This window comes from Myxocyprinus asiaticus, chromosome 42, assembly GCF_019703515.2.
Source record: "Myxocyprinus asiaticus isolate MX2 ecotype Aquarium Trade chromosome 42, UBuf_Myxa_2, whole genome shotgun sequence".
NCBI classification, from domain to species: domain Eukaryota; kingdom Metazoa; phylum Chordata; class Actinopteri; order Cypriniformes; family Catostomidae; genus Myxocyprinus; species Myxocyprinus asiaticus.
Window position 1 is genome coordinate 12328279 of NC_059385.1, and position 13150 is coordinate 12341428.

General features: G+C 39.0%; 1 protein-coding gene across 1 annotated transcript in view; it reads left to right on the forward strand.

Moving 5' to 3' along the window:
- LOC127432921 (roundabout homolog 2-like) overlaps nt 1-7957 on the forward strand; it is a 94273-nt gene extending 86316 nt beyond the window's left edge. The window contains exons 22-27 of the mRNA XM_051684445.1: nt 1035-1256; nt 2073-2257; nt 2585-2695; nt 3276-3449; nt 4018-4157; nt 7157-7957. Of these exons, the coding sequence (XP_051540405.1) occupies nt 1035-1256; nt 2073-2257; nt 2585-2695; nt 3276-3449; nt 4018-4157; nt 7157-7168 (844 nt within the window). The 3' untranslated portion in view covers nt 7169-7957. The remainder of the gene's footprint in view (nt 1-1034; nt 1257-2072; nt 2258-2584; nt 2696-3275; nt 3450-4017; nt 4158-7156) is intronic.
- Nucleotides 7958-13150: the final 5193 nt, after the last annotated feature.

Below are 13150 nucleotides of genomic sequence, written 5' to 3' on the forward strand. Positions count from 1 at the left end.
CAGTCATTACTTTTGCGCTTCCACACAACTACACTCTTCAGCTTTAAATAATTCATCAAATATATTTCAAGAGGCTGTGTACGGTATGTATTAAACCAAGCCCTGAACAGAGCACTAACTGTAAGTGTCATTTAGCTCAGTGGTATGCCCTCAAAATGCCCAAGGCGCAACATTGAGTTAGTGGCACTCAAAATGCCACAGTATTTAACTTGTTTTCCATTGCTCTTGCATCCCCGCTAGAGCTCAAATATCATGTATATTGTTATCTGGAGGCCAGGCTGTCTCATCTAACTGAATGACAGCAGGAATCGATATGCCGGCCACCAGTTGCATTGACCTAGTGATTACTGCAGCAGGGCAATCATAATGAGTGTGCAGTGATTGATTTAGAAACCACAGACGTATTTGAGTTACTTAACCCTCTGGTAGAAATAAGTGAATTTGCTTACAGAACAGAAATAAAGTCTACTCTAAAGTTTTCTAAAATCTACTACTCTAAGGGTCAGTAGAGTTTAGGCTACATCAGTGAATGCTGTGAAATCATATATTTTATAGAACGTAGAGAAAAAATGCAAGAGTTTGTGAAAGTTACACTCAATCATTGCGACTAAAAGTTGAGAAAATCCAACTTTTGCTGCAACACACTCTGATGTAGCAATCCGTTGATCAATGAGAATTTCCGAGAGACAGGTCTAGTTGTGCTTTCGAAAATCCAATTCGCTGATGTTCCCATCTGATTTCAAACTGACCCAGCTTTTTCCACATCCTTAAAACAAATCATACACATTGCTATTTTTCAAATGCTCCAGCAGAGCTTTGTGAGAATGCCAGGTAAATGTTACGAAAAGTGATGTAATATAGACTCTGGTGGTGCTAACATATTGAAACATAAGCAATAGGCTTTTTTACCTATTACATTGAGAACTTGCTTGTCATTGAACAGTGAAAAATGGGTAACAGGTCATTTTAGTTCAGATATGTTTGTTGATGGACATAAATACGTGTAAAAATATTCAAAGTTTCTCCCCATACAGGTCAGATGAGGAAGAATGGTGTCCACCCCTCCCGGAGAGGACATATCTCATGGATGGCACGATAGAGGACGGTCCCGCCCCACCTCCGAGAGGAGAGACCTCTTCCCCCACCATGTCCTACAGCCACCAATCCACCGCCACCCTAACACCATCTCCCAGAGACGATAACCACTGCCATGATATACCACGCTTACACCAGCTCGAACAGCCACAGATAGCACGGTGAGACACTAAATCACTGTTATTGATAGAGATATTAGCAATGGGACAGGAAATCATGTCCAGGAAATGACTCAAGCCAGACTTGAACCACATCTCCCACATGAGCACCACAGCTCAACATGGTGGAACTGCTAAGCCAAGGCTCTGTCTGACTGTAGCTTTTTATTATAAATAATTAATCATTTTTAATAATTAATTATTTTTTTTTTTTTACCAGTTGCTTGTTCTAAACTTTACATGCACACATGCAGCATAAATTCTCCTTAGAATGACTTCGCATATTCTAGAGCTGATGTTAGACAGTTAATATAAGTTGCACTTCATCTTTTTGAGAATTGCATTTTAGTTTTTTAATGGAATAGTTTATTTGTTATCCCTCTCTAAGGAGACTTTTTACATCTTATTGTTTGTTCTTGCTTGAGAAATTATGTTTTTATGAATAATTTATTCCTGTGCAAGTCTGTATTTGTAGATAACAAAGGAATGACACAGAGCAAATATTGAGGCTCTGAAACTGTCATTATGCTTCCTGCTAGAAAGTTTGGAAAGATTTTCTTTTACATTGTGCTTATCTTGGCCTTATAGGGTTTTCATTTAACATGATCAGCCTTTTTAAAGCACAGTAATGCCTCATAAGTGATTTGTTGCCTCATAAATGCTCTGTTGGTGTTGACAATGTAGAAATGTGAAATTGAAACCAAAAAAAAAAAAAACATTTTACTTAAATGTGGCATGAAAATGTTGGTGTGAGTTAGGTTGAAATATGGAAAATTAGACAATTCTACCTAACTGACCAAGCATATTTGCTATCAACAGCCGGTTGCCGTGTGGACCAGTGCCTGTGCCACACACGCCAAGCTCCCCTCTCACCCAGTCCAACCCAAACCTGTCGGCCAATCAGGAGTGCTCTGACAACACTGTGCCACTCCATTCAGCACACAAACGGGACCTGAGCCAGGGAGTTACCCAAAGCGTAGAGAACATCAGCAATACTACGCCAGGTGTGTGTTTGTAGCTCAGTATAAAAACAATAGAAGACAATAAAAAGTCAGCACAATGATAGAAAAACAAACTTTTGTGAGTGTAATGGATATTTATTCATTCAGCACGGAATGAGTTATAATGACGTTAAGATGTTTTGAATGTTTTAGTTCTCCGAAAAATGTGCCATGGGAGTTTCAGGTACTTAAGTGGAAGTACAACACCAGTTCCATATTTCCAGGACTGCAAATCAAGCAACATTTCACCGTTTTCATTCACTTTCGACCTAAAAAGATTTTCTGCTCACTTTTTCACACTTTGCATCAATGTTGTTTTACCCCTGCTAGGCCGAGCGAGACCCTCTGCAGACCAAACACACACACCTCCTGGGCAGAAATCCAGAGTAAAGAAGAAAACCTCCAAGAGCGGTCAATACCGACGAGATGTACTGCAAGGCGGTGAGTTATTGAACAAAATGAAATTGGTCATTTATTCTGCTGTTGAGATACACTACATAGCCAAAAGTATGAGGACATCCCCTTCTAATTAATAGGTTTGGCTAAGCCACTTATATGCAATGAAGACAAATCTATAACCTTCTAGAAAGCTGTGTGATTCCAACTTTGTGGCAACAGTTTGGGGAGTACCCCTGTGCACAAAGCGATGTCCATAAAGGTTTACTGTGTCTGGTGTGGAAGAACTTGACTGGCTTGCACAAAACCCAGACCTGAACCCAACTCAGCACCTTTGGAATGAATTGGGATGCCGACCGAGACCAACGCCCCATTGTGTCTGAAAGGGAGAAAATGACCGCAGCCATGTCCCAACATCCAATAGAAAGCCTACCCAGAAGAGTGGAGGCTGTTAGTGTGAACCAACTCCTTAATAATGCCAATGGTTTGGGAATTTAAGGTTTAACAAGCACATTTGTTTGTGGTGTTTGGGTGCCCACGTACATTTGGTCTATTCTGTCTGTAGTGTAGTTTAGGCTGCACTGTCTTCTTCTGTATTGTTAACATGGTGGTCAAATCTTTGCAGATCTGCCCCCTCCTCCAGAGCCGCCCCCTGAGGATGAGGCTGACTGTGCCCAAGTAGGGGGATGTGAATGTGCACAGACATCCCTGGAGAGAGTGGAAAGCTCTCATTCCTCCATGGAGAGGAGAGAACAGGGCACACCCAACCGAAAAAACTCTGCTCATAGACGGATAGATGGTTAGAGAATCATACGCTTTATCTCTGTCATATTAACAACGCATTTTATCACATACTCGATTATATCCAATACTCACTGGTATTATAATATTGGATGACCCCTGAAAAAACTGTCTGATTTTAAATGTTATTTGTTATTTTTGTCACTCAATATCATATTTTATGAATAATATACAGTGGCCCAAATAATTACTTGGATACTGAAGCCTCACTAAAATACTAAGTGGCATCTGCTATGGACTATGGACATGGAACTATGGACTTGTTTCATTAAGCTTGACATCAAGAAAGTGTCCTTACTGTATTTTGAATAGTATGTCCATTGTTTTATCATTTAAATCCTATCAAACTACTTTTTGTGAAATTGTGTTTCAAATAAATGCCACTTGGTTTAACATTTTGTTATCTAATGCAATCCAATTTATACATGTTTAAGTGTCCAAATGCTTTTTTGGGCCACTGTATATTTTCATTGATTTGAAAGTTTATAAATGTTGATTATATTGTATCAGTACACTTAAACTATTGCCCCTTAACATTATGGATGTGTTTATGTGACTATCGGCAGATGAAGACTTAATTCCTTACAACAAGCCCAATTTCCTGTCACGGGGTCAGATGCCCAGCAACTGCTCCACAACAGGAAGTTCATCATCACGGGGGTCGACAGGATCTCGAGGTCACATAACGGGCAGGAAGAGGAATGATGTAAGAGTATACAACAAGCATGATGTCTGTACAAATATGGCTCTGCATATAAATATATATAATACATTAAAACAATTTTTTTTTAAAAATCTCCCAATTTGGAATGCCCAATTACCAATGTGCTTTTAAGTCCTTGTGGATGTGTAGTGATTCGCCTCAATCCAGGTGGTGGAGGACAAATCCCAGCTACCTGTGTGTCTGAGACCATCAATCCATGCATCTTATCACGTGGCTTGTTGAGTGTGTTGCCACAGAGACATAGTGTGTGTGGAGGCTTCACGCCATCCACCGCAGCATCCACGCTCAAATCACATGTGCCCCGCTGAGAACGAACCACATTATAGCAACCACAAGGAGGTTACCCCATGTGACTCTACCCTCCCTAGCAACTGGGCCAATTTGGTTGCTTAGGAGACCTGGCTGGAGTCACTCAGCATGCCCTGGGATTTGAACTAGTGAACTCGCGAACTCCAGGGGTGGTAGCCAGCGTCTTTTACCACTGAGCTACCCAGGCCCCCTAATACATACATTTTTTAAGAAGATGTAATGTCATAAAGGTCACATTATGAATTTCTTTATATAGTTTCATCTACAGTATATAATATTTCTCAGGCTCACTTAAAGATTTAATCCCCTCCCACCAAATCCTAAACCTAATCCTAAATCTTAAACATTAGCCCAGCTTAGTCAGACATAGCCTCCCAAACGTGCATCAGTTTGTCTTTTCTTAACACTCATTAGTCGGTGAGACAGAATTGACTAAGTGTGGAGGAGTCTAGATTGCTTCCGTCTGGCTGTGCAGCACATAATGTACAGTACATTTTGTTAGAGTGAGGGGCACATGGTACTTTTAAGCCAGCAATCATTACACCTGTGACTGCATTTTTTATATTATTTTATGTTATTGTTTGTTCATTGGGTGATCTTTTGCATTGCTTAGCAACCGTAAAAACAACCTACATTTAATGGCTAATTAACTATATTACATGCTGGTGGCATTGTTTGTGATTATAATGTAATTTTATTATTTATTGAACATTATTGTTGACTTGGGATAAAAGTCGCTTTGAAACAAACAAAAATTTCCATGGAATGCATTCAGAAACATTGTATTTCCATGGAATATGTAAAAACAAACAAACATGGTATTTCCTTTAAATATGTAAAAACAAAAACAAAAAAAAAAACATGGCATTTCAATGGATAATGTAAAAAAAACATGGTGTTTCCATGGAATGCATCCAAACAAATGGTAGTACTATGGAATACGTTCAAAAACATAGTGTTACCATGGAATATGTAAAAAAAAAAAAAAAAACATGGTATTTGCATGGAATACGAAAATGTTTTTTTTTTTTTTCTTTTTTTTTTTTTAAACTTGGTGTTTTCATGGAATATGTTAAAAAACATGGTGCTTCCATGGAATACCTTCAAAAACATGGCATTTCCATAGATTACATTCAAACACTGTAGGACCATGGAATACATTAAAAAAACATGTTAATTTTTTCTTTATGTCACACATCATAACAGGGTTTAAACTAAGTGTATTGAAGTCATTCGGTCAAAGGAATAATGGGGGAACTAGTGGCATGGCCAAGGTGACCATAAACCCTTTTTTTACAGTTTTGCCAACAGATGTGAATAGTTCTGTCATGGGATGTGAATAGTTCTGTCATGGGAACCAGGTTATGCGCATCTGAGGTCACCCCCTATGATCTGAAGAGTCTCCTCAGATGTGTGCCCCCCTCTCATGTTAACCCCCCCCCCCCCCCCCCCCGGAACATAAAAAGACAGACAACATAAAAGAGGGCTATACGTTCCCCAGGGAGGGAGTTTCGGGTTACCCCATCCTGTCACGGTGTTTAGCGTTATCTTTCCAGTCGGACAGAGAGCATGAATAGGTGTCTGACGGAGAGGGGAGAAGGCCTCTGCCCCAGAGATAGGCTTTATACTGTGTTCTCAGATCTTGTCACATCACATGATGGACAATCCCTGACATTTCAACCACATTAAGTAATCTATAGACATACCAAACCAAAAGCCTTCCTTTTGTCCTGAGAGAGATGAATGCCACAATTATCCTCCTGAGTACAACGTACTAGACCAGCAATGCTGATTCAACTGGTGAATAGCTTAAAGGGATAGTTCACCCAAAAATGAAAATATCCCAGGTGTGGATGACTTTCTTTCTTCAGCAGAACACATTTGAAATAAAATAGAAAAATATCTCAGCTCAGTAGGTCCTTAAAATGCAAGTGGATGGTGATCAGACATAGATACGATCGCTTTTGGTGCAAAACATATTAATATTTAAGTACTTTTTAACTATAAACCATCACTTCCAGTAAGCTTCACTAGAGCGCCGAGTTCACGTATTCGCGTTGGAATGTTACGGAGGTAATCTCACATTCTTCTCTCGGTTGAGACATCCAGGATAAGCACACAAACAGACCATTGTGAGTAAAGAAACAGATACAAATACAGATCTAAACCAAAACCAATGAAGCTTCTGTACAACATACCTCCTACTCACTTGTAAACAGCGCTGCTCTTTCGGGTGTGTCACACGTGCCTCAGATCTCATGTGTCTCACATGCCAACGCTATTATGTCACATGTGCATACCGCTACTGACCGTAAGCAATGGATTATATTTAAAAAGTACTTAAATATTGATCTTTTTCGCATCAAAAGCGATCATGTCACTTTAGAAGACATTAATTTAACCGCTGGAGTCGTATGGATGACGTTTGTGCTGACTGTCTGCTCTTTTTGGAGCTTCAAAGGTCTGATCACCATCCACTTGCATTTTAAGGACCTACTGAGCTGAGATATTTTTCTATTTTTCTTCATATGTGTTCTGCTGAAGAAAGATGATTATGAAAGAATTTTCATTTTTGGATGAACTAACCCTGTATATGACCAGTTAAAACCATCTGATTGCATTGGTTTTGCAATTTTAACTAATCATTTTCTTATTCTTTTCTGCTCTTCCAGGATATGAGATAAGGGAAGGCTGTGGGATAAGTGAAGTTTGACTTGAACATCCCTCCATTTTCGTTCCACCTCCTTCCTTGACAAAAGTGAGGAAACAAAGCGAAGAGGACGAGTGTACAGATTCAGAGCCTGCCTCACTGAGCATGAATCTCAGACTTTTGATTATGTTATTAATTATTGTCATTATTGTTATTTATGACCTTCATGGGGGTATTTTCATCATGCTGTCACTGTAAATAATCATCCGTTGAAGCTTTGTACATGGGATCCAGATGCAAGGAAAGAAGAGTATATTGTATTTATACATGAAAGAAATGAAATCATGTTAAAAAAAAAAAGGCTGATATTATAGATAAGTTAATGTCTGAATGTGCCAAACTCTTTTGTAGAAATTTATACAGTACCATTTAAAAGCATAACAATGTTGCACTCTCGTTGTGTTGGAAAACAACAAAAAAATACAAAGCACAATATGTGTTGTTTGACCAGCCAGCTAGACAGCCAGTCACGTGACCTCACCGAGCCGAGGACGCATCTGTCTGTCTGTCCCCATCTGTGGATCCCTGTCGTTATGGTCACAAGAGAATGTGGTTCCTTCTCCTTTCTTTTCAAAGCCAAGAGAGTTTGTCATTTGACAACTGTTGTGAAAGATTGTATTTGTCTTTTTTTAAGGAGTGTTTTGGAGACAGTGAGAAAATGTATTCCATTCAAAAAACCAAAATTACTGTATGTTCCTTTGACTAACTTTTTTGGTAGTCCTTGTTGTTTTGTATAAATAAAATAAAAATACATTTGCTGAGACACCTTGTCTTGGTGTAGAGTATTTTCAAAGATTACCATGCCATCTGAAAGAATTAGAATAGAAAGTTTATTTTGATTTTGGGCTGAAATATGACAAGTTCTTGACAGGGTTTGTGAGATTCCCCAATACAGCATGTGAAAGCATTTTAAAGGCAATGTGTTTTGTTCAGAAATTGGGATGCAAATTTTCAGCAACAAAAGGCAAGCTGCAGTGCAATGTCATGCAATGCAGTGCAATTTCGAGGTGGGTCTATTCTGAGACAATCTGTTAAAAGCTATCTTTTGTCTCTAAGGTAACAGCAGGCATACAGCCACTTCCACCTGGCTGAGCCACCACTGAGGGCCATGAAATTACATCTTCCAGGGCAACGCTGTTAGCTGAGCAAGAAATGAAAGAAAGGGGTGTGTGGAAGAAGAGAGAAGAAAAGAAAAAACAAGTGTGGAACCTAACCGCTAAACCTAATCCAAACCCTAACCCTAAACTCTGACTTGTTGATAAGAATGTTGGTTCAGGACCAACAAGAATGTTCATCCAGAACCATCCAGGAGCAAGTTCTTCTAAGTCACTGTGTAGGTATGGATGAAATCACTGAGACGTCAGACCACAGGCAACTATGTGAATGGGTCTTATTAGAGCAGCCACAAGAATAATAATGGTAATCAGTAAAATATCATAATTCATGTCAAATCCTGAGTTTGTCCTGATCCACCGATCCTGACGGAAATGTATAGATGTCCAAATCTCCATTAATCTCTCAGAAACGGGGTGTTTCATTTTAATAAGTTAAGCATTTTCAGCACAATTTTAACGAAGCGGCCATTGAAAGCTGTTCATTTCTGGGGTGCCAAAAGAACTCGGAAGTGCCGCCACAGCATGTTTGTTTGTAAACCGTTACCTCATTTGTACAATCTAATTAAACTTTAAGGCAAGGGTCTTCAACATTTGTCATGCCAAGCACCCCTCGGTGGACAGAAAAACAGTGGAGTGACCTCCTAGCTTCTTAGCCAACATTTCATTGTATCACTTTCTCAATACATTTCAATTTCAGAGGTGGCTCCAGTGAAGGGCACACCAAATATCTTGCTTTCTCCTTTTTAAAGTGATACCATTTAATCAGTGATGTACGAGGTCCCGAGATCATCAGGGCTTTCACCTCTAAAGACCTCCTTAAAATTCAGACCAAGTAGTCAAGACACACTCTCACGCACTTTTCCTTAAGTGAAGACCCACCTCCCATAAATCACATGCTCATTCATTAGCTCTGTGTCAGTGGAGACACACCCAGGCGGGCCAGAAGGGACCAAAATACCATTCTTCCATTTCCATGTTAATTACAGAACCCTGGGATGGATGCCTTCAACCACATTGTTTGTTTAATGTATGCAAATTGTATGCAATTGCCACATTAAAATCAAGAGAACGATGTTCAAACAAGCTAGTAAAATACCGGCTTTGGCATTTGGATTTGAAATCAATGTCAACATGTTTTATGACGAATACCAGGTTAAATCGGTTGAATGCTCTTTAGAGAAGAGAAAATAATGATATTAGTGTTTAGAGTGGCACAGCTGCCGGGGTGTCAGTTTCTTTCTTAGTATTTTTGTCATGTTTTCCTGTTAAAAAATTCTATAATAAACATCCTTAAAAGAATGTTTTGGGTTCAAATACAAGTTAAGCTTAATCGAAATAGAAATAGAAAGAAGCAAAAATTGCCAGTCCATAAAGATTTAAGTACACCCTGTTTCAAAAGTATAGCCACAAGATGTAAACCTTATACATAATAACATAAAATTAGGGATTTACTGGTTTTACAGCGTTTATGGGATTAGTGTTTAATGGCATTACGTTATCATGACAACAATGTTGTAATATTAGATATAACTACACAGATAAGGTTAGTAAGCGATTTTGTAAGACTAAAATCCTATTAACACATAATGTTTACATCTTGTGGCTATACTTTTGAAACAGTGAAACAAGTGTACTTTAATGTTTATATTGGCACCATACACTTCCACTGAAAGTGCCTTTTGTAACTGAAATTTTTGCTGTTTTTAAAAAAACCTATGGGCAAAATGACATAAGACATTAAGTCTACTTTTCAGAAAATTTGAACAAAATTGTGTGAAGTTTATGCTTAGAACAAGAAATTAAATAAACTATTTGCCAATGGAGTAAGAAAACTAAGCATGTTTTCCTTTTGAATTAAGTTTTTTCTTAGTGCCTTGTCAAAAAGTTTTTTCTTGTTTTTAGCATGCAATCTCACCAGTGGCGTTAACATGGATCTTACGGGCCCCAGTGCACAGAATCTGTCGGGCCCCCTCTTTGGGGGGCCTTTGTTGTTTTTCATCGCCCGTTGGGACCGCTGTCATTTTTATGGTTCCTTCTGGTCAACTTTTGCATGCACCCTCTCACCCCGGGCCCTAGGGCAGCTGCCCACCCTGTAGCTATGCCCCTGAATCTCACTAAATTTTGTTAATTTCTCTGAAAACTGGATGCAATATCTTATGTCTTATGTCATGCAAATGTATCTTGTTTTAAGGATATTTACTGGAAAGCAAGACAAAATTACTATGATTTTTTTTTTTTTTTTTTTTTTTTTGCAGTGTCAGGCAAGTGAGCAATGTTCATGCCTCAAAAATAAACCAAACCATCAGCCCGTAAGTGCTTCTTCAAAATGCAGTCAACTGTTCTCAATGTAATCTCCACAATTTTTGACCAATTGCACAATTCTAAAACACTACATGTCTCTCCACAGCTTCAGTTGAGCTGGCTATGGATTTGTGCTCTGCCTGTGGAGCTCAGGCTTAGGGAACAGAAGGACCCTTGAGTTTAATCTTTCTCGGGGCAGATATGGGTCAGTGAAGGCCAACAGAAGGCTGGATCCCATGGGGTCGGTGCAAAACCCTCTGCCATTTCTCATCTCCACTCACTGCCGCCTTTGACACCTCCAACTGGGCACAAAACCTCTGGAAACCATGCTCAACTGGATGGCGCTCCACACGGAGGCTTTAATATTCATTTAGTATGTTGACAGATACAGACATGAGAGATGATGTCTCAGGTGTTGACCATTAATGTCAATTTAGCAGATAATTTAGAGCCGCAGTGCATTACGTTAGAAATCTGTCCCATGCATTAACTATTCTTGGAAAGGATTTGATTTGCCAAAACTCCGTTTTGGAGACAATGATGTTTAGTTTTAAATTTCCCTGGCAAATAAATTGTTAGTGGTGCTTGTAAGGTAAGAATCCGCAATTACTATTGCTGAAACTGAAGGCTAGGGTATACTTGTCTGTATCCAAAAGCTTAGGCAACTGACTTGATGCCTTATCAGTCAACGACTTAACCGACAGTGTTTCTGTATGACGAACTCTTTTGTATGCGGAAACTAGTCTCAGAACAGTTTGAAAGGCACATTATTTTAATCCTGCCTCCTTATGCAGCCTTACTCTGTGTCTGAATATCCATTCTTCCCTACTATATAGTATGCCAAACACAGTATGCCAATGGAGTAGTATGTCCGAATCCTCAGTATTGATAAAATGGTGTGCAAGAAATACCCAGATGACATACTATTTTCTGTGAGATTCTGAAGAGCGGATCGATGGACACTTAACTGTCTCTTGGGAACTGAGGAGATGACACAAATGTTCAGACGCTGGATAAAAAATAAAATAAACAGCAGAATACCGCAAGTTGGATGGCTTTTTTTAATGATGCATCAGGGGACAATGCCCACATTCTCGGATGAAGTATTTCCAGAATCTATTCATACTACACACATGCATGCATACCTAAAGAACTTACTGTTTTACCGGATGAGAAGTGCATCCTTCATCAAAAACAGTACATACTCTGACAGTACTAGATTTCAGACGAAGAGTCTGTGAAAGTGGAAGATAAAAAATAAATAAATAAAAACAAATTCCGATGCGTTTGACACATACGCACTAAAAATTCCTAGCAACCACTTAGTAACCATCCATAACACCCGAGCAACAGCATAGCAATGTCAATAAAAACCACTCAGAACACATTAGCAACCACATAGCAACACCCTGGCAACCATAGCACTGTGGCGATGACTTTTGCATGGGCAAGTTCACATTTGTTCTACAGAAAAATCTATTTTCACATTATCTCAAGGATGATCAACAGTGAAAAAAATTAAACTGTATCAGCAAGCTTTCCAACCACAAGCACATCCAAATACTTAATCATGTTATAATAAGGAATTATTGAGCCAAATGTATTGTTTCATGTAGAGAATAATCCTTAAGGACAAATGGGTGTGCTGCTGTAAAAAATGAGAGTAAGAAAAACTGAGCATGACTGAGAGAGAGAAAAGTTGGTAATGTATTAGTGTGCTCTTGCATGGCAAACTGGGTCAAAGGATTACCAGCACGCTATAAAAGGATGCCTTTTTGGCCATAGATGAATTCAGGGTTGTAAATCCTAATAGTGTGTTTGTGTGAACATGCATAAAAGTGTGCAATGGGGAGGTGTGTTTTGTGCCAAGCATATGGCCGTGGGGAGAGAGAGAGAGGAAAAGAGATAAAACCTCTGCAGTCATGCCATGGACACTCACACTTGTGTTTTCTGTATGTATGCGCGTGTGTGGTGTCCAGCAGGTGTCTTGAGTTGACCGATTTGGTTGTGCGGGCTTGCGGTGAGGATTAGGGCTCTAGAGGGCCATACACGTTCTCTTGATAAACCTCTAGTGCTCTTTTAACTCTGAGACATTCGGCTATAAATGCAACAAACACAAACATATTTCACACATAGTGAACCGAGAGGCAGATACTTGCAGTGTTGGGTAAGTTACTAAAATTAAGTATTTCACTGTAAATGACTAATTACTTTTCTAAAATTCTAATTAGATTACTTTTGCAATGAAATAATCAGTAATCACATTACTAATTACTTTACTTTTAAGTACCTTTCTAGAACACTTTTCCGCTCAAAGAATGAAAAATAATGACTATATTTCCTCCTTGTTCATTGTTGCACATGCACAAGTCATTTACTCAGCACAGAATGTTTCTCCTTTACAACAACTCCTTAGGGGCCCTTCAGCTGTCACAGAAACAAAAACAGACGTACATCTGAACAATTCATGTTTTAAATGTATTCTACATAAATAATATTCTATCAGGAAGACTCGCAGACTTGAGTAAAGTTTAAGATGA